The sequence below is a fragment of the Nelumbo nucifera genome, chromosome 1 (assembly GCF_055504915.1).
Source record: "Nelumbo nucifera cultivar China Antique chromosome 1, China Antique-T2T, whole genome shotgun sequence".
NCBI lineage: Eukaryota > Viridiplantae > Streptophyta > Magnoliopsida > Proteales > Nelumbonaceae > Nelumbo > Nelumbo nucifera.
Genome location: NC_142649.1, coordinates 14,638,640 through 14,661,142, shown reverse-complemented (window position 1 = coordinate 14,661,142; position 22,503 = coordinate 14,638,640). Strand labels below are relative to the sequence as shown.

The window sequence follows — 22,503 nt, the reverse complement described above, 5'->3', positions numbered from 1 at the left end:
TTGTAACAAATAAGAAAGTCTAGTTTCCCAATTAAGTAATGTCCAGATCCACAACTCTTGCTCCCCCTGTTAAGTCAACAGAAGTAGAAATGCAAATGAAAAATAAAAACACAAAACAAATACAAGAAGCTAATGAGTTCCAATTGCAACTGGTCAAAGGCTGCCTTCCCAAGTGAGGGCTCAGTGAATGATGCGTCTAATCCATTTCTGGATGAAAAATGTCAGGTAGTAGCTTCAAGTATAAGCTCACTTTGTGGTAGCGAAGCAACTACTTTCATTAGGTGCAATGAACAATATACCATAGGAAGCAAGTAATTATGCAAGCATGCTACTTCTTTTCTTTTCCTCACCTTTTCTTTCTTTTTTCTTGTACAGGGTGGGGAGCAAAAGCTTTCACGAGATGCATGAAAACATTGAATATAATAAAATCAGCCATGGCAACAGAAGTAGAATGGTTGCACAATATATCAAAAACTGAAATTGGGGGGAAAAGAATGGGAACTGATCAAAGAATGTTCCATTAATCATTAAGAGTAATGAAGAGATACGGTAACAAAAGGATGGCAACAAGGTGGCCCAAATAAAAGGTTGAGAAAAGTAACAAAAAGAACAGTGTAAAAAGAAAATATCTAGAAACATCAAACTTATTATTGAGATTTAAAAAAAAAAAAGAGCAAATGGCATGCTGGAGTTTCCAGGAAACCACTTTTAAATGCAGAGCATGTATTATATTCCAACCTACAAAGGAAATGATACTGGATCTCACTAAGGAAACCTGCATGCTGGAGAAAGTGTCACACCTTGCAATTGAGATTAGGGAAAAAAAACAGCAAAGCACAAGGAGTGAAAGATCTTGGAGCAGAACATGTTTCTTAACTGATGTTGGATCTCACCAAGCATAAAGCATTCAATAAAACATGTGGACATTAGTTGGTAACAAAATAATGAATCAATGTCAGCAGCCAATAGTAAGACTGTTACCATACTTCCCAACTGACACTTAAGGAATATCAGAAAGTATGAGGCAAACACAACAGCGAAAAAGTTGAATCTGTCCGGCCAGGGTATGGTTAAGGTGAAGAAAATACTCAACCAACCAGTACACAATACAATCCAAGAATTGGAACAATAAGCAGTTCCAGCATCAAGAAAAATCTCAGGAGTGTAAGGATCTTCAGCATCCCCCTAACAAAGAAGAAGAAAATAACATGTATATAACCAAACATAAGGTAAAAGTACCTCTCAAAATAACTATGATATAGGTACTATATGCTTATTTACCTATTTTCTTATTCTTTCTATATCTCTCAAAAAAACTATGTTATGTAATAGGTACTGTATGCTTATTTACCTATTTTCTTATTCTTTCTATGCCATTCAGTACTGCAACCTGGTTTGCATCTTACAATAAAACAAGAATCCTCTTAACAAATCTAACTTCATATTTATTTCTATGATCTTAGGACATTAGAAATTGAGAAGCCTTAAAATCTGGGAACTTCAGATCTTCGTCATTGTTACCTCACTGACCCCCAAATAACATGTCCCAACACAGATCATATAAAATCCAAAGTAGCATCTAATATCCAATAAAACACACTAAAGCCTTGTTGAGTTGAGTACACATAAATTCAGTTGTCCAATAACACATGATGACCAGTTCAAATGCTACTTACTGGTTATGGTAATACTAATGATCAGTAATATTAGAAGTTTCTTACGTTTTAATAGCAATAAGTGCATGATAGACAGAAACTATATATCTTTGGAAAATAAGCATCAAAAAGCATCAAACAGGACTTAAATCCAATAATCAAACAGATTATATTACCTGTCATGGACAAATATCGCTATGTCACATGCTGCCAGAGACTCTTTATTAGACAGCAGAGTTTTGACTCCATCTTCTGGAATTTCCCGCAATATCAGGGTCTTTTTTCCTCCCTTCAAAGAGAATAGACCATTTCATCCAAAGAAATATGGCATTATTTAACAAGCCAAAGTAAATAAAAAAAGGGAAGAAATGGGAAATAAATATTTGGTTTACATACAAAAATGAAAATGAAAAAAGACGCTAACTTTCATATCTTACATATTATTATAGATAAGAGAACAACTATAAATGCATGGAATTTTTGAATCATAGTAACTTGTTTATGTTTGACTGTCACAAAATAAGAAATGGGTGGATTAGAAAGGACTTAAAATTAGCCCAAAATGGTAACAGGAGAGGGAAAATGGTTTGGTCATGTGCAAAGACTTTTTTGCCAAGTACCATTTGCAAAGACAATTGGTAACTGCATCAATGAGGAGTGACTTGGCAAAAGTAAGGAGAAGACCAAAGACGTGAACTTAAGTGGTAATAAAATGATATAAGAATCTGTAATTTGACAAAAAAACATGGCTCAGCACAATAGCCATCCATCACCAAACAATATGCACAGCAGATCTAAACACCAAAAAACATCATAGTATTCCTCTTTAAAATGTCAATACCGTCTCAAAATGTGCCAGATTTACAAGATATTGATCCCATTGGACAGATGATTCAATAATCTACCTAACGATGCCAAAATCACATGATATGAACAAACTTTGACCCCTAAAAATAAGCTGAAATAAAGTGACGTGACTGTATTTTCAACTTGTCAATTTCTAAGAACACCTTAATAAAACTCTTTTGACCCTTAAACATTATTAACCTTATTCCTGAGATACTAGTAAACTAAAAAGTAACTTTCAAAAGCCTCAAATTGGCCGAAGTCCTGAGTACAGAAATTGAATAAAAACAGATTTCTTTCCCCTTAGATTACCCAACTTGCACTCCATATCAGTTCTTTATAAATCCTTTCCATGTGCTCCAAAAAGCCTATTTTTTCAGTTTCAAACCATAATAATATCCATCCACCTACACTTTCAGCAATGTTGATGCCCCATTCTTTTGCTACAAACTCTCAAGTTATGTCCAAAATTATCTCTTACAATGCATCTTAATCTGCTCTCACCATGCTAGCTTACCATCACATCAAAGCTGATTTGGCATTTTTCTCGATCAATGCTTTTCATTGGACTATAGTTTTTTATTATTTCTTTTTCTTTACTTTTCATCTAACCATAAATAACTTATTTCCATTCTACTACTACAAATACACATTTTCAACTCATAATAAACCTTTAGGCTCAGTTTGGAAAGAGTACAAATACAAATATGTACAGTGCAAACACGTACAAAATACAAGGTTTTGCACAAGAGACAACTTGGTTAATAGGGGTGTGGTGATTAACTCTAAAAGGTGTGTCTTGTGCAACAATGCTGAGGAGTCTGTTGAACACCAGTTTCTTCACTGTGGCTTCACTCACAAAATCTGGGTGAGGATTCTCAGAATTTTTGCAATCAGAAGTTGCTGGCCAAAATCTTTGGTGACTTTTGCCAACAGCTGGAATTTACAAGGCCTAAGCAAGAAATGGAAATGTTTATGGCATCTGATTCCAGGTGCAGTGTTATGGGTGATCTGGCAAGAAAGAAATTCAAGGATATTTCAAAACAAAAGCTATCAAGAAGACGAAGTGTGGCAGAAGATCATGGGGAAGCTCTGTTCTTGGTCATCGACTAAGTTTAAAGTTGACAGTTCTTTTTGTAGCTCTCAGTTTAATTTTGAAAGTCTGTTTGTATCCCCCAATGGTTTTGTGGTTTGAGTCCATTCTTGTATCTCATTTGTACAGCCTCTGGAGGCTCTGGTTGTACTTTCCTTTTGAATTAATTGATACTTATCAAAAAAATAAAAAAACAAGGTTTTGCACTGTACGTATTTGTATTTGTACTTGTTACAATAAGAGCCTTAGGGGCTGGTTTTGGAGAACTTGACATGCAGTCTCCCTTAACTGGCTTAACTAGTAAGAAAATTGATAATCCACCAAGCTTTCGACAAAAGCCAACCATGAGATATTTGGCCAAAAAGCCTATTTTTTCCCTTTAGTGGCTGAAATCAGGGCCATATGGGCCCGGGCGTAGGATCTCGTCACGGGTCGGTCCACGGGGAGAACCTCTTGTTTCCCCTTGCCCCTCCCTTTGCGTGCTGACCCTATCATGGCGACCTAAGGGGTGATTTGTCCAAGAGATCACCCTAACTCTCCTTTACTCTTCTCTTTGACTGAAATTTTGGATAATTTTATTCAATAATAGTGGCTCCTTAAGTAGGAGATTACAAGAGTCCTGCTCTTAGGGAGACTCCTTGCTGAATAGGGAGACCTCCAACTCTATCTTGATAAGATAAGACTGATAAGATAAGATAAGTCTCTCTTAATCCTAATCTAATAAGATAAGATAATCTCTCTTAATCCTAATCTAATAAGATAAGTCTCTCTTAATCCTAATCTAATAAGATAAGATAATCTCTCTTAATCCTAATCTAATAAGATAAGTCTCTCTTAATCCTAATCTAATAAGATAAGATAATCTAATCTACTAACTTAAAAAGATAAGAATAACAAGATAGTCTAATCTAATCTGCTGAATGGATAAGACTGTTGCTGCCGAATTGGATAGGATGAGAACACCGGATCATTGCTGTTGTTGCTCCCAATACGCGTCCACATCATTACTCCCCTCTTGGACTACGAGCTTGTTCTCAAGCTCGAATTCAGGATGGGTGTCGGAAAACACTGTCAAAGGAATCCCGGATAGGTGGAATGACTTTGCCCTCCTGGATCGGGTTCCAATGAAGAGGGTTCATCCTCATCTTCCTCTTGTTTCACCAGGAGGCAGAAAAGTCTTTTGCACTTGTGCCCTACTGAGTAGAGTTCATCGCAATTAAAACATTGTCCCCTCGCCCTGCGTTCCGCCATCTCAGCCCTGGACAAGTGCTTAATAGGCGGTGCAACGACGCTGCTCCCCACACTGGATGCTGATCTGAAATTGTTGCTCGTCTGTGGCTTCCGTTCTTGGCTGGCTGCTGAATATGGAGCCATTCCGAGTGGTTTCGTGGATGCCCATGCTGATGGAAGCCGCCCCATACTGAAGGTTCCGCGACTGAGTTGTAGTTTGCATTCGAAGGCGCAAGCTATATTCATGGTTGTAACCAGGTTGGGGGGATTCTGCATTTCCACGTCCACCCGCAAGGGTTCTGCTAACCTAGCGGTGAACATGTCTACCTGCTGGTCCGGTCGCACTGAAGATGCCCTCGCGAGGAGGGTCTGGAACTGGCGATGGTATTCTGCCACCGTGCCGGTTTGTTTAAGGTTAATCAGCTCACCTAAGGGGTTGCTTGTCAGTGGGGGCCCAAATCTAAGAAGGCAGTAGGACTTGAACTGGATCCAACTAAGCCCAGGTTCTTCATGTTCTAATCGATAGAACCAGAGTTGCGCTTCCTCTGTTAAGTGAAAGGCGGCTAGGCTTAACTTATCCCGGTCATCTGTCCGTTGATTTCGAAAAAACTACTCGCACCGGTACAGCCAGCCCAAGGGATCTCCGTTGCCGTTGTACGACGGGAATTCTAACCTGCTGTACTTGGGGATGACTGCGGCCCCCTGGTTTCCGAACTACTGTTCGTTGGAAGACTCCAACAAATCTGGTCGACAACCGCTAGTGGCTGTCACCCCTTCTGTGTTCCTCTCTTTGCTAGAAAGGAATAACTCCATCAGACGGCGTAGCTCCCTGACTTCGTCCTTGATTTCCCGTACTTCCGAGCTGGTCTCCATGAGCCGGTGCTCGAGTTCGTGGACCCTGGACGGCAGCTGCTCCAGATCACCCATGATGCCTTGCTCTGATACCAAAATGTTATGGTCCCGGGGGTAGGATCTCGTCACGGGTCGGTCCACGGGGAGAACCTCTAGTTTCCCCTTACCCCTCCCTTTGCGTGCTGACCCTATCGTGGCGACCTAAGGGGTGATTTGTCCAAGACATCACCCTAACTCTCCTTTACTCTTCTCTTTGACTGAAATTTTGGATCCTTTATTCAATAATAGTGGCTCCTTAAATAGGAGATTACAAGAGTCCTGCTCTTAGGGAGACTCCTTGCTGAATAGGGAGACCTCCAACTCTATCTTGATAAGATAAGATTGATAAGATAAGATAAGTCTCTCTTAATCCTAATCTAATAAGATAAGATAATCTCTCTTAATCCTAATCTAATAAGATAAGTCTCTCTTAATCCTAATCTAATAAGATAAGATAATCTAATCTACTAACTTAATAAGATAAGAATAACAAGATAGTCTAATCTAATCTGCTGAATGGATAAGACTGTTGCTGCCGAATTGGATAGGATGAGAACACCGGATCATTGCTGCTGCTTCTCCCAATACGCATCCACATCAGTTGCTTTATCCTTTTATGATTCCAAGCGATTAAAGAGCTTCTTATGGGCCTCGTCAATGATTCCTTCTGACATGAGCTTCTTATTTTGATAGAGATATTAAGTTCTATTTAGTGGTGGTTCCCTTAGAAGGCTGTTCAGTGTTCTTTGTTTAGGATCTGAAAGTTGGGCTTTGGTGCTCAAAAGGTCAGTTATTTTGACTCCTGTGGTTAGGTTGCATTTTAGCCATGCATGGGGTGTAATTGTGTATATACAGTATACAGAAGTGTGATGGCCCTTTTTTGACATCTCTCATACACCACTTGTATAGCTTTCTTATTTATTGTCTATCCATCAAAAAGCTAAAATTGGGCTCAACTTCAAAGCTTCTCAATGCATAACGCATTCTAACCATTTTTGTTTGTTAAACTCCAAATAAAATGACTAAACCATTCCACCTAATCTATTATGTAAAAGAAATGCAAGTAGTTTTTTTATTACACTTAACTTGAGAAGGGAAGATTCTAGTGAGTATTAATAATTAACTTTTTTTCTGCTTATCAACCTAGAAAGATGAAAGTAAGCAAAACCAGTAATAATTATAATAATAATTAATGAACTAGAGCATATTACTATATCTCATTAATGCATGCAAGCATCTGCTTGTGAGTGAGGAAGCACACATGTGTCCAGCAGTTATATTGTATGATGTCATGAAAACAAAGAAGTGCTTCTTCCAGTAATACTTACCCCAAGCTGATCAACAACATTCACAGTATAGCGGTCACTAATTGTTGGAGAATAGTTTTCAGAGAATGGCCTGTGCATTTAGAAACCAAGAGAGGATGGCATATTAATAATCTGAAGTCATAGCAGGCTGAAAAGGAAAATCAACAAATTGACCACAAGAGGTGGATTGAAAGTTTAAAGCAGCACAAAAACCTAAATTCAATCTAAAAGCCAATCATTATTCCACCAGAATATTGGTTCAAAAGATATACCTTCCAAGAAATGAATTTAACAATGCAGATTTCCCAGCATTTTTAGGCCCAAAGACAAAGCACTGGAACACACTTCTTTCTGATTGCTGTTTCTTCCGGTCCAACCGTCTCCGCCTAGTTATACGAAGTGCTGAAGCAGGATCGCCAACATATCCAATGTATATTAAATTAGCAAGAGTACAAGCTGGATCCAGTAGTGTCATAAGGGCCCACTGCACCCAAACAAAAATTCCTCAGCAAGTCTACTTGAAAAGGAGAAAATTAGATGATGCTTTAAAATCCAACAATAAACCAATCAAGATGTACCAATTATAAAAAAAGGATTAGAATTCAATGACAATAATCTGAAACGAAAAAAAAAAATTGTAGTAATCATAGACCATAAAGTCAAATGGAAATAAAATTATTTCAGGCATACTTAGAAAATAAAGTTTTAAATGGGAATGCAAAACAATAATAGAGCCAAGTTGCTATGCTTTATAACCTACAAGGCACATCACTATGCTTTTAATCCATGAGGTATGCACTATGAGGCAATTGATCCAATAAAAACACAAGCACTTCAAATAGACATTAACAAATAATAGACAACTAGAAACCACTAGCATCCAAAACAAAAGAAGAGCTTCAACATGAACCCTTCACAGAATACAGCTACCAGAATAAAACAGGCCACTCCTTAACCCACCACCAAGAAAAAGAACCAGCCATTGACACAAGGATCAAAATATCGATATGGGGCGTATCGGGCGAATCGATACTGTTTTTATTTTTTTCTGAAACCGGTTCAGGGGGGCCGGTTTAGGGCTCCTCCATCCCCTGAACCGGTCAGACCCCCGATACACCCACTATAGGTGCGTATCGGAGGAGTCCCAGAACGATACGTATCAGCCAATATGGGCCGGTACATGTTGATACTTTGAACCTTGCATTGACAAGATAGTTGTTGTAATAACAAAAAAAAAGAAAGAAAACAAGAAACTGCCAATCAGAAAAACAAAAAAAGAGGAAAATTCAAGTAGTCAACTTTTTTCATGAAAAATATGAATCTTACGTGAATTAGTTGCAAATTTTTCATATATCATGTATGCATGGAAGCCATGGTAATTTTCAATTTTAAGAAATGCCAGAATTCATGAAACTTACCAGATTCGCAATACAATCAACATAACAGAAACATGCATGAAAAGAATTATCAAATCTTGCTACCTCAAGAAATGAGAATGAAAACAAAAGAAATGGTATAACAAATATACACACCTCAGACAGAAATCCATCAAGTGATAACCCATCTAGTGCAGTCTTCTCTGCAGCATCCTTATATGGAGCTTCTCCCCAAGGACTGGATTTCAAATATTCGAATTATAAATTAGATAAGTTACTGATAAAAATTATAAATTAGATCAGATATAACAAAAATTTTAAGTGAAACAACACTTATAAGTACCCTCCATCAATTTCCCAAAAACACATGATCATAGATTAAAATTAATAGTATACTAGAAAATGACAACACGCAGTTAGGTCTAAGTACAGTGAAAAGAATTCAGCATGGGAAATACTGAAAACTGAGAATCTAGAGTCGCTTCTATTTATACCGATAAACTTCCTCTTACACAATGGACCAAGTGAAATATTCAGTACAAATCACCAGCTCCCTAATGTTCAGTTTCTATTACGTTTTGACAAACCAATGTCAATATAAGCAATCAAGAAAAATCTGCCTGACTCCCAAGACAAACATTGATCATTATTCCCAAGGATAACAAATATTCAATATGAATTAATGTAGAAGAAACAAATTCTATGAAAATATAGGCAAAGACAACAAAACAGACACGGCCACAATTATAAATGTAGCATAGCATGCAGATGCACAGCACGACAGGCATACTAAAATGTTCAGACACAGTATGTACTCACATGAACATGAGAATGTTTATGCATTTTCCTTTTACTTCAGCACAAAGACACATTTATTATCCCTGAGTTTTACTACCCTTTCTTGTTTACTAACACAATGTTCAATTCAAAAGAAAAAAAAAAAGAAATGATAAAAGTACCATGCACAATGAGATCCTAATAAAAATCAAAATTATGGAACCAATTTAACTCTACCAAGCTTGAATATCAAAAGTACCGTATGTGGAGGATTTAAGAAATGACAACAAACACCATAATGCTTTAGTTACAAATAATCTAAGATTATTCAGCAGATAACAAGAGTATACAGGTTTGAAAAACTTTTCCCTCTACCACGAAACCAAAGCAAGACAAAATCCTTTTCCATGAATAATGGCATGTCAAATATCTTTATATATGGCATCAAACATGAATATTATTTTTTTCATAATAACTTGAACATTATTGAAAATGCAAATCATCATCGTCATCCAAGCCTTATCCCAACCAATATGGGGTCATGAATCTTGTTTCACCATTCAGTTCATTATTGAAAATGAAAATGATGAATCAGTTTTTCCCCACATAGATTCCCCCTTATGAGATCCTCTGTTTGAGACTTCTGCCCATCACTAAAAGGGAAGAATCATGTTACACAATCAGAACATCTATCTATGGTGTATTTGAGAAGAGATGAGTCAAAAACTAGCTCCACTCAACTCTGCCTTGATCCCTACTATTTGGGAAGAAATGAATGCTAGGATTTTATTGGATAAAGAGCAAAAGCAGGATTTCATTATGAATTTCATCACAGTCGGAGTGACACACTAGATCCAATTAAGGAGTTTCTTTAATTTCTGTTTCAGAAATCAAGTATTTTTCTCCAAATGTTCTCTCTAGTTGATTGATATTGAAGATTGAATTTTTTGCTTTTGATCTTCTTATACTGATTGCTGTAAGATATTTTCTTATTGTTCTTCTATTTTTCTGCTGGCTTGCAATTTCTGAAGCAAATAGAGAAATGCTAAAGAAGAGAGGAGAGGAGGGAAAAGAAATGTAAGGGTGGGTTGGAACCAATGTAGACTAGGAATACTCCTGCCGCATACTCCTCCAAAAAAATTGCAAGGAAAAGAAATCAATTAACTTACAGAAAATTGCAAATAAGAAGCTGGCATCCCATGAAGAAAAGGATTATAATAATTTGCTGCTTGCCCCAAAAATAGACCTTCAACTCCTCCTATGGCTTTCCTTCTCGGTGACAAAAATATCAGAGTAGACAAAAGCTTATTGAATTTTCTCCCCAATGACCAACCCCTAGCCTACATATATGTACATGTATGCATGCAAACAGATACATACACAAGGGGACAAGATTGAAGAAGGAAGAGAAAGAAAGGGGTTATCATACACAAGAGGACAAGGTTTGGAGAACATGGCATGAAAGCTGGGGTAGTTATGGAGAAGGTAGATGATGATTTGCATAAACATGGAAGCCTTTTTTTGAAGATGAACAAAGAAGAAATTTTATTAATAATAAACAAAGTACAATAGGATCAGGTGATGAGGTATCACCAATCAATACACTCAAAGAAAAAGTAATTCAAACGATCAAAAATACTAAAACAACTTAATACATCAAGAGAAATTCAAAGTATGCTGAACATCCAAGCCAAAGTCTTCTTTTTTGAGGCCTTCAAATTCTGGAAGAATAATCTAAGAGCTTTGAACTAGTGACTGCACCAAGCCTTTCCTTTCTCTTCTTCTTTCCTTCAAAGATTCTTTTATTTCTTTCCTTCCACACCTCCCAACAAACAGCAAAAGAAATGCAACTCCACAGAATTTTAGCTTTGATGTCCCCTGAAACTCTTGACCATAATTCAAAGACCTTTGAAGATCCATTAGGAGCCTGCCCACCCATTCTTAAAAGTGGGAAGAAATAGTCCCAAATTCCTTTCACATAGCTGCAATTCACCAGCAAATGTAGAATATTCTCTTCCTATGAAAGACATAAGATGCATCTGTCTGGAAAGTGAACAACTTTCTTCTTCAGCTTGTCTTGAGTAAGAATGCTGTCCATTGAGACCAACCAAGCAAAAGCCTCCGCTCTTGGGCTGACTTCCCCCAAATTCCTTTAACTGAAGAGGCTTCCACCTGATTCCTAACCAAGGCATTGTAGAGAGACTGTAAACCTTTCTATTTATGAATAACAGAAACTGATTTACTATAATAATAAAGAAAGTGCACAAGGAGATAAGGGAGAGATAAACTCTTAACCCTCCCAATTACAAACAGATAAATTACAATACAAAAAAAATAAATGATCCCTTCCCACACCCTACTTTCCTAATGAATCAGCAAATGAGTTAGAATTCCTTTTCACCCATTGCACATTGATTTCCATTCCCTGAGACAGCCAAGTACTCCTTTTCTCGTTAATATAGCACCACCATCCATCCTCCTCTTCCTTCTTCAACCACTCAATAACTAACTTTGAATCCCCCTCAATTACTAGTTTCTGAATGTTCAGCTCTCTAACCCTTTAAAGACCTTCTATCACAACCATTATTTCAGCCCTCAAAATAAATCCAACACCAATTGATCCCGAGTAGACAGCAATGATACTTCCTTCCTCATTTCTAAAGACGCCCCTTATGCCTGAGCGACCCAGATTTCCTTTACTACTCCCATCAAAATTGAGTTTAATAAAGCCACATGGAGGGGATCAAGTTAGTCTTACCACAACCTTACTAGGAGCTGAGTCAGCAACAACTTTCCAATTCCTCACAAAATCATCTACCAAGATTCCTTCAAAAAGATCAAGAGACTTCACCCAGTGGATCACCCTAATTGTAATGAGTTTAATTAGGGCATCCCTGCTTCTCCCCTTATCAAGAAAGATCCTCTGAATCTTTTCTTCCCATGTTGTCCAACACACAGTCGTCCTTGTGCATCTCCATAAATATCTTCCCCTCTTCTTCAGCCCACTAAGAAAGGTAGAGGCAAACAAGCTTCACACATTTGGCGGGGGGTTCCACCTGCACCCAAACAAAAAGAGAAACCATTCCCATATTGATGGAACAAAAGGGAAAAAGGTTAATAGGTGGTAGAAAGACTTACCATTAGCCTTACAAAGAGAACACCTGTTAGGGGATAAGCACCAATATGGTATTTTTCTTTGAATCACTAATTTGGACTTGACTGTAAACATCCCATTCTCACACCCCTTCCACCATTTTGCATATGCACTCTCCGGATCAATCACAGCTTCTTGCAATTTAGACAACAGTCCCACACATAAACATGTAAGCCTTATTTAGTTGGATTGGTGTTCCGGGTGAGTTGATGTGCAGGCTTCTCTGTATAACAAGAAGTATATTTTTAAATGTTGGAAGATTGATTAATTATTTGTATCTGTAGTTTGCCATGTGTGTGGGGGGTAATAGTTGTTCCCCTTCTTTACTATCAAGTCAAATTAGTGATAAATCAAACTTATAACCAACATAAAGAAAACCCTAAGCCCATTTTAATCAATGTCTAATTAAGCTACGTATCAGGCGCAATGAACCCCTATGAGCAAACTAGTCACCATGGCTGTGCTTACTACATTGCAGAATACATGTTTGTAGGAATGTTTTATGTAGCATGGTCACATGTGTATAACCACTAGTGCTGCAAATTTTGATTCACAGTACCATTTCTTACATGCAAAAGATAGTTCAAATCACCTAAGTGAAAACATATGCAGGCACAACAAAGAACATAATTAAATGTTTGGCAATCAAAAAAGAATGACAAATAACTGTAGTAAAAACATTAGAAAGTATATCTTGGATTGAAATGACAGAAACATATAACAATCACTAATTCAGAAACTAAAGTCACCTTTCAGGTGAAGTTGAAAAGAGATCATCAAGCTCAGCAGGTCGCAAGGCCCCATCCTAATAGACACAAGAGCCACATCTTCAAAGCCTCAAACCTTATGGATTAGAAGATATAATGACCTTAAAAGGAGATCATAATTGATAAGACCTCTTCTAAAACTATGTACATCATACAAGCAGAATTTCGAGAAAACAACCTGCTGAATTCACATCCCAAACAAAATGGGACTGTACTTACAAAGTTACAATGTTTTTTTTATTTATTATAAAAAATGATAAGGGAAAAAGAAGAGAATACATACACCATCAATATCGAACAAGTTAAAGATCCCCTTCAGAAACTCCACAGCTTCAATTGTCAGTTCTACACTCTACAGTATTAACATTATATCAGTACTTCAAAATTTTTTCTAACAGGTAACATGAAATTTTAGGAGCAGAACAAAAGAAAGGGAATAAAATGGAAACCCAAACAGGAAAAACCGAAAAAGGAACAATATAATCCATTTGATAGGGCAACTTTATACCCTAACTCATCACTTTCATGGCACAAAGGAAACTCCAGTACCGCTATCAGCTATTCTTAACTTGTTTGCTGGCAAGCTCAACAACAACATATGGAGAAAAAAGTACAAAACTCTACGTGGTACAAGGTTAATAAAAGAGAATAGGATTGAGAATGAAAAGCCAAAATAGAAGTATATTTCCAACAAGAGACCAGCAAGCTTGTAAATTAGTATTTAAGAATCTGGTCTAGCACAAAACCACATGCAACCTCATATACATCCCATTGCACCATCACAGCATGAACATCGTATTTTGTGTATACGAAAAAAAGGCAATCACTCAATGTTGGTCTTAGCAATTTTGTGTTGTGTATTGAGACACTAAAATAATCATGGGCATGCTAGCTCTTAGAATGGAAAAAGGCATTTCAAACAAGCAAGATTAACAGGCCTTTTTTCTTCTGACCAGTGATTAAGAAGTCTTACTCATGCTATTTTTCCAACAAAGGTGACCATTGAAGAAGAAAAGGAACCAATGGCAAATTAGATAGCTGAAAAGTGTGGCAACAACAGTGATTTAATGTGCGCCTAGGCACACAAACGAGGTGCATTTTGGGGTATGCGCCTTGCCTAGGTCCTAGGTGGAGCCCTTTCAAAAGGCACACACCTGGTGCGCCTTGCGCTTTAGCCCAAGCATGTGCCTTTTTAAAATTTTATGCTTTTTTGCTATTTTAGAACTTAGCAGCTGGGCTGGGGGCTCTACCCCTGGACATCCCGACCATGCCCCTCAAGGCAAGCCTAAACAAGTCCATGTTAGGGTCTTAAATACTTAAATCTCACATATAAAATAATGACTTTATAACTTTAGTTTGCCTTCTAAGAAGATATTTTATTAAAATGAATGAATGAACAACATTAGCAAATAGGGGTTTTCGCAATGTACTTGTTTGGGCTTGTTTGGACTTGTTTGGGCGTCATTGCCCAAATGCTTGACTTCAAGTAACTAGGAGCCTGTCTAGGCAACTAGGCACCTGCCTAGGCGACTAGGAGCCTGCCTAGGCAACAAAAATGACAATGTGGGCGCCTTATTATAATATCATTTATATTGATGCATCTTATTAAATATGTGTTAATACATTCTATTTTAATAGCATTTATATTGTTGTATCTTATTAATATGTGTTAATACAGGGCGTCTAGGCAATGGAATTTGAAAATATAAAATCTATAAACACCTACCCTCCTAAGCTAGTTTATTGGTTTTGTATACCAATCAACAAACCTGTACATTAACTATCAGCAACAAAATCTTTCAAATAAGTATGAATTTCAAGTAAAAACATAAAATGCCATCATATATTCATCATTTAAATATATTAATTTCAATATTTAACTAAGAATTCAATAAAGCGAATAAGCAACTATTTCTTTTTTTTTATCAGCAACAAGAAAGTTAGTTCATTAAATTAAAATAGAAAGACACAACAAGAGGTTGTGAAAAAACAGCAAACGCAAAGCCATCCCAAATTTACAACTAAGCCCAAAACATGGGTTGTTTCTGAATTCCTTGTTTACCTAGGCCATCTGCCATGCTATTTTGCAGATCTTATAATCCATCTTATTTGGATGAGCATATCTTTAGATAACTGTTTGAAGCACCTGGACTCATTCCTTAGATCCCAAATTACCCCTTCTTCCTTTCTCAGCCAGCCCACAACTATTTTTGAATCACCTTAAATGATTAGTCTCTCAATCTCCATCTCTTTATCCTTCTCCGCCCCCTAAACTGCTGCCATTAGTTCTATCTCACCACATCACCTTGCTGAACAGGACCTGAATACATTGGTAGGATGCTACCATTTTCCTCTCTACTAACCCCACCAAGACCAGATGGGCCAGGATTCCCATACAGCTACCATCAAAATTCAATTTCTTCCATCCAGCACATGGGGGTGACCAGGTCTCTATAATTCTTTGTCTGCTGGAGGAGGAAACAGCAATTAAACCCCACGAGCCAAAAAAATCTTCAACTTTAAAATCTGCAAAGCGCTTTAAAGTTTTCACCCAATGAGCCACCCTTAAAGTTATTACTTCTATCACAGCTTCCTTCTTTTCATGTTTTAAAAAATTCTTAGATTCCTTTTCTTCCCAAAGTCTCCAAGCCACTGCTGCTCTAGTGCATCTCCCTAAAATCTTGCCTCTTCTTTTATAGCACGTGAAAACAGGATATCTAAAAAGTCCCTCCAATCTAACAGGGGGAGCCATCTGCAACCAAAAAGAGAAGAGAACCACTACCAAATAAGAGCAAAAGGACAGGAAACTAAGAGGTGAAAAGCAATCTCACCAAACAACTTGCAGACCAGTTAGGAATTCAGAATTTGCTTATTGAAGGAAACTCCAAAGTTGTTGTGGGTTGGTTAAAAAATCCAAATTCAGTTATTTGGTGCTACAGGGACATTATGAGGAAAGCTAATTGGTTTACAAGGAACATGTGTTAATTCTCAATGGGTGGGTAGAACAGCTAATACCATAGCAGATGGGTTAGATAAGCAAGGGGTATCAAGGGAACACTTATTCTGGGCAGCTCTGTAAACTCTCATTTCCTAGTCTGATGTAGTACATTGTTATTGTTGAGAAGAGGTACCAGCTTGTGCCTCTCCTTGGGCAGTTTGTATTGTAATACCATATTGCTTCTTCTGAATAAAATATCACAAAAAAAAGAAACACCAGATTGGGGACAAGAACCAGTTTGATCTTTTCCTCTAAAGCAAATCACATGTATTAATGGAGGCATGAAAGATGAAACACTTCTCAATAGAAAGCACTAATTTGGGGCATCATAAAAACCAACATAAAGTACATTGGGAGGTTTGCTAGAGTTGACTTGATCAATGTAATTCTCCCTCCAAAGGAGATATAATTCATTTTCTAGCTTTCTAGCTTCTTCTCAAACCTTTCCACCATTGAGGTCCAAAAACTAGTCGCTCTAGGATTGCTACCTAAGGGTAAACCTAAGTAGCTCAGGGACCAGTTTCCTTTTTCACAGCCCAAAGATTTTGCCATTGCTCATAAATCATCATCTTCCAAATTGATACCAACCAACAGACTTTTAGACCAGTTAATTTTCAAGTTGGAAATCCTCTCAAAAAGCTTCACTACTAACTTCAGATTTTCCACCCCATCTTGGCAATCTCCATCACAGAAAACCAGGATATCATCTGCAAATAGCAAATGGGAAACCAAGACTCTATCTCTTCCTATTACCCAACCCTTAAACATCTACAAGGAATTTGCCTTATAGATCAATTTTCCTAAGACCCCAGCTACCAAAGTAAAGAGAAAGGGAGAAAAAGGATCGCCTTATCTAAGACCTCGAAGTCCCTCAAAGAAATCAACTACCAAGCCATTAACAATAACAGTGACTTGTTTGCAAGCAACCTCTGATTCATTCACCACAAACTCCCAAAACCACACCTCCTCATATTCTCCATCATGAAATCTCAGCCCACAAGATCATAGGCTTTCTCCAAATCCAATTTGATTGCTACTCTCTTCTTCTTTAACCTTTCTTGGGCCTCCACACATTCATTAGCAATTAAGATTTGGTCTATTATTTGTTCATCCTGAATAAAGGCCCCTTGGAACTGGAAAATGAGAATGGACCACCTTTTTGAGTCTCGGGGGCAAAACCTTGGCCGCAATCTTATAGATGCTGGTCACTAAGCTTATAGGTCTAAAGTCCCCTAGTTGAGAAGCCTCTATCATTTTTGGGATCAAGGCTAAGAAGGTGGAGTTCATTCCTAGACTGATTATTCCCCTTCTATGGAATTCCCTAATGTTAGACAGTGTATGCCCTTAGCTCCAATTAGCTTGATGTACATTATGACATTTATTGTAAATGAATAAAGTACAAGTTTGATTCATGTTATATGGGTGTGTTTCTATGTAATACTCTTAAACTGGACACTTATGAGACTCATGATAGTTTAGAATCTTCATAGCCATTGGATAAATCTGGGAAGATTTATCCCGCCAAGGCTGACACTAATGTGCCACCAAGTGGGTTGGTGGCTTGTCTCAACTGCTAGGGTGAGACTTGAGGTACATGCAGTGTGGGTTTTCTTGAAATCCTGAACCGGACCAAATTCCAGTATTGCCCTGGACCTTGGAGACAGTGGGCAAAATTGGAATGTTACACTTGACCCCTAGACTCGATTATGGTATTGCACTAGGTGTCAGATTGGGCTGTCTTTGATATGCCAACCAGTGAGATCCTTAGAGGGGGTCAAAACCTGGATGTGTTGGGGCAGTCCGCGAATTCACCTGAGTGGGTGATCATAATGACAGGATCAACCCCTTTGTCGGACAAAGTGAATGATTGGGGAATGCACTCTCTGATGAAAACCTAAACTGCCGGCAGTTGATTTCAAATTGTTGATATTTGTTTTGCAAAATATATTTATATAGAGATATACATATATATTATGGTTTCACAAAATGTTTGCAAAAAGTTTTAATTCCCAGGATCCATGTGAGTAGAGAGTGCCACACTATACCTTGTAGCCAAGGGAGAAGTCCTCTGTTGTTGAGCAGTGTTTGATCATTATGAGCTGAGAGGTTAAATGTAAGACCATTGAGGGTAATACCTAACGGGCTAATCTTGCATCTGTCCACAGTCCTTGTTCCTTCATAAGGTGGTTGGACCCAATGACCATTTAGTGTAAATGTTGGGCCCATTAAGAGCCCATATTGATGGACTCAGGGGTTCACTGTGTTCTGTAGTGAATTCGGCCAAGCCTTGTAACAGAAGCTGGGTTGAACCCATGTGGCTAATGTGTAGATCAATGCTAGGGTCCCACGCCATACAAAGAGAGCCAAGTTAACCAGTATTTAAAGGGAAAGTGAGCTATGTGACTAAATGGGCCTAAAGCCCATTTCGAACTAGGCTTAAGTGAGTTAATTAAAATGGGGCAAATTTTGAATTATAATCTGATCAGGATTAGCTAAAGGATAAGATAAGTCTTATCCATTTAAGAGTTCAGATCCAAATATCTGATTTGGATCAAAAAACTCTTTCCTAATTGGATTAGGAAGCTTATCCAAAGAAGGCTATAAATAGGGGGCGAATTCAACAGTTTAAGCACTCAACAATATGTAGAATTCTTCCCTAGTTCTTGCCACTCCTACCAATTCGATCTCCACTCTTGGATCTGATCAAGAATAATTCTTCATATTGTTTCTTGCTAGAAGAAACAATCTAAAGTCGTGTTCACCAGGCCCTTACGTGATTCTTGCTGAAGAATTAGGGTTCTTGCTGAAGAACCATTTTGTCGATCCTGCCTCATCATACATTGTGTCATCTTTAGTGGAAGCAGGTTTTGGTCACTTCTTTGGGCGTGAACACCTATGTTGGGAGGAGCTTTTTGTGTGGATTCCGTATCAGGTATTCCTCTCCCTAATCTTGGTTTCAGATTTGGTCTGGTTTGTTTCAAGAACGAACCTTGAAAAATGCAGTTTTTCTAAATCAGGGAATAAGATCCCCGGATGAAATAAAGAAAATTTTGAAATTTCGCCCAGCCACCCTACATGGTTCAGCCATCCATATGATGGATCTCCCATCCCTTCACCTAAAAACTTTGATCAAATCATCTTTGATTATCTCCCAAAAGTCTTAAATGAAAACCATTTTGTAACCATCAGGCCCAGGAGCCTTAGATCTGCCTGGAGAGAAAACTACTTCCTTGATTTCTTCCTCCTCAAACCTTTTTTCTAAGAACTCCACTTGATTCTCTCAGTCCACTTGCTTGGTTGACACTTTAACCACATAATCACATCCAACATCAAAGTTTAGTAGTTTGGTTTAAGTACCTTTTTTTATAATTTTTGGCTTAAGTACCTTTTACACTTACAAATTTTCAAGTTAAAAATAAACTTCACTTTTATTAACACCTAGAAAACTGAATACCTATTTTCACATGCTACACAGACTCAATCCCCTAGCCAAATGCTTGAGAAAGGCCACTTCTTCCTTTAAATAGGCAAATAGAGTCATAAGAAAACATTCATTAAATTCAAACAATGTGAATCCAAGAAGATGTAACATCAGTTATTGATATAAAGAGGATCCAGCATCAGTTGAACAAGAAAGATACTAAGATACCTGATCAGGAGCTCGTTTGAATGAAACAGGAAATAGATCATCCCTTAGTTTAATATCATTATCATATCCAAATTTCCTCAGAACAGTCCATGTTGTCTCAAGGCGCCCTTTTTCTATGAAAAGTGCATGGAGAAAAAGGAAACCAGTCAAGGTAAGACCACGGCTGTTCACCCCTTCTGGCAGCTTCTCTTGAACAACCCTCTTAACACCCACAATTTCAGATGGTTGCAGAGGAGCATTAAAGCATTTCACCTGTTTACAAGTATCAAAAATCATTTCATAATTTGAATATAATGCTAATGCATAATGTATATTATAAAGAGCTAACCTGAAAATCATTCAACTCTGCGTCACTCAGAGCACCATCCCTGTCATGATCACATAAAATAAATATGCGTTTCAAAGCCCTGACACACCGAGGCTTTAGGGTCTGCGTTTCTTGATCAAATAGTGGGGCTGTGGGATGAAGCACTGCTTTCTGAGCATAGTAGAAAACCTCAGGTACCTGAAACAAACACACAGTTAAACATATAAACAAAAAAATGAGACAGGCTACTTAAACAATATAACCCAGCAGGAAAGAGATTTTTTGGCTCACTGCTGCCATCTGCCGATACAGCAGAAACTGTTACTAGTGGTGTCATTAGGGTCATTTCCGATCAACGAAACATACTAAATAAATGTGAACCCAAATAATAACATATATTAAAAATAAGGGAAAAAAAGAGTAGGTAAATACCTGAATTTGGTTAACCGCAGAACATTCTATACAGGTCTCAATTTCCCGAAACTGTTGCATGATAGGGGACATCACCTGCTCCAGGCTAACCTGCTGATTATCGTCTCTCAGATCCAGCTTGCAACCAACCACAATCACCGGAACCTTTACCTGAAGTTTAAAATATAACAGTAAAAAATGAATACAAATAGACAATCAGGGGAAAAAAAGTATAACAAACGCAACCACAAGACTAAAACCAAGACTCATGTGGTGGAAAAGGACATATCGTAAAGCATATAAAACCTCAAGACGACGCAGTTCTGGGAGCCAGAATGTGCTCAATCGATCGAGTGTTTCAGGCCGATCGCATGCATAAGTCAGTACCACAGCATCAGCATGCTTCAATTCTTCAAACAGCTTACCTATACTGTTATAGCTGACAAAATAGTCAAAACAATCAAATTAGAATAAAATTATGAAGCAAAAACAAAAAAAAAAGAAAATCAGAACGAAATATGAATAAGAGTTTGAAACTCAAACTTAAACACGGGAAAAAAAACCTTGATGATGTATCGATGATTGTAAGCGGCACGCGATCAGGATAGAAATCTGCTGGCAATCGCGTGGGCGGCAACACTGGCGGAACATTGCCGGGAAACGCTTCGGCCGCAGCTGTCACAATCAAGCTCGATTTCCCGGTACCGGGATCTCCGACAACGACGATACGAACATTGGTTCGACCGCCCAAGCTTAAATTTCCAGCAGACCCGGCCATTAAAACTGAGGGAGCACCGTTGGAATGAATAAGATCTTATGTAAGCTTAACCGATCAAACAGATAATATCTGTATATTTACATGTAAATAACAAAACCAAAACAAAAAATTCAGAAACCCTAATTCCATTTAATAAACAGGAGAATGAAGCGACGATATAGACCTAGAAACGCTAATTTCTTTAGCTTAAAAGGCTTCAAACGATTCCTCGACGGTTGAATAAGCCGCCCAAACCCTAAACCACACGCCGGAAGCTACGAATGCTTGCAGAAAAAAAGCTAAAATTTTGCACCGATGAAATAACGAGCGCTTAGAACATAAATGTTTTTATTTTATTTTTAATAAATTAACGGAAAACTCCAAAAACCGCCGAAGGGAAGGGTGAATGGGTGATCATGGGCTGGACCGGATTTAGCAGCTGCAAATACAACAGAGATAGCCCAGGCCGGGGCTTGGTTCGGGCATTCGGCTAGAGTCCACATCGTCTGTCCCCTAGGGATTAAATGGAATCCTCCTTGTATAAGAACTTCAAAAATCAACTTTGATGCATCCAAGGGAGAGAATGGTTTATGCTCATTTGGATGTATAGCTAGAGATTTCACTAGTCGAGTTCTAATTGCAAAAGTAGGATCAGTTGGCATCACTTCTGTCAATGTAGCTGAAAGTTGGGCTACAATGAAAGCTCACGGGATTGCTACTCAAAGCAAGTACAACAACATTTGGATTGATGGTGACAAAGTTGGTCATTGATAGTCTGTTCAAAAATGTCCCCCTTTGTGGAAATGCTCAATGCTAATTCATGAATGTAGCATCATCAAAGAGAGCAAATCATTATGTGTAGCTTATTCTCATTCTCATACATGGGAGAAAGGGTAACCAAGCAGCAGACTAGTTAGCAAACATAGGTCACTCAAGCTCTTCATTGGGATCTAAGTTTCATTTGTATGATTGATACCTTGGGTAGAATGTCTCTCCATTAGGTTCCTCTAGGGTACAATGAAATTACTATTTGAAAAACTATTTAAATATGCCTTGTTTACTTTTCAAACATGATCACTAACAAATAAAATTTAATGGAAAAAAGTGTCTTTAATTGTTCATTAAATTTTCAAAACATGCCTTATTTCTTCTTGATGTTGTTCAATCTGAGGTTGTGCACGAACTGAGGAGAACAACCAAATAGTCCTTATTGGCAGGGTGGGACCGAGATACAAGGACGAGGTCGCGCTTCAAGACCTATGATCAAGAAAGGAGAAGTTAGAGG

At 37.9% G+C, this 22,503-nt stretch overlaps 1 protein-coding gene across 2 annotated transcripts in view; it reads right to left on the bottom strand.

The window, feature by feature from the left end:
• The window catches only part of LOC104588089 (mitochondrial Rho GTPase 1-like), a 31,568-nt gene extending 10,010 nt beyond the window's left edge, over positions 1-21,558 (bottom strand). Inside the window, exons 1-12 of one of the 2 annotated variants that reach the window (XM_010245909.3) lie at positions 21,403-21,558; positions 21,025-21,308; positions 20,768-20,900; positions 20,483-20,632; positions 20,072-20,248; positions 19,744-19,995; positions 13,380-13,448; positions 13,079-13,134; positions 8,555-8,636; positions 7,295-7,506; positions 7,044-7,113; positions 1,832-1,944 (exon numbers count right to left, since the gene is read on the bottom strand). In XM_010245909.3, coding sequence (XP_010244211.2) covers positions 1,832-1,944; positions 7,044-7,113; positions 7,295-7,506; positions 8,555-8,636; positions 13,079-13,134; positions 13,380-13,448; positions 19,744-19,995; positions 20,072-20,248; positions 20,483-20,632; positions 20,768-20,900; positions 21,025-21,239 — 1,529 coding nt within the window. In that variant the 5' untranslated portion in view covers positions 21,240-21,308; positions 21,403-21,558. The remainder of the gene's footprint in view (positions 1-1,831; positions 1,945-7,043; positions 7,114-7,294; positions 7,507-8,554; positions 8,637-13,078; positions 13,135-13,379; positions 13,449-19,743; positions 19,996-20,071; positions 20,249-20,482; positions 20,633-20,767; positions 20,901-21,024; positions 21,309-21,402) is intronic. The other variant, XM_010245908.3, reaches the window with a different exon arrangement.
• Between the last annotated feature and the right edge of the window lie 945 nt (positions 21,559-22,503).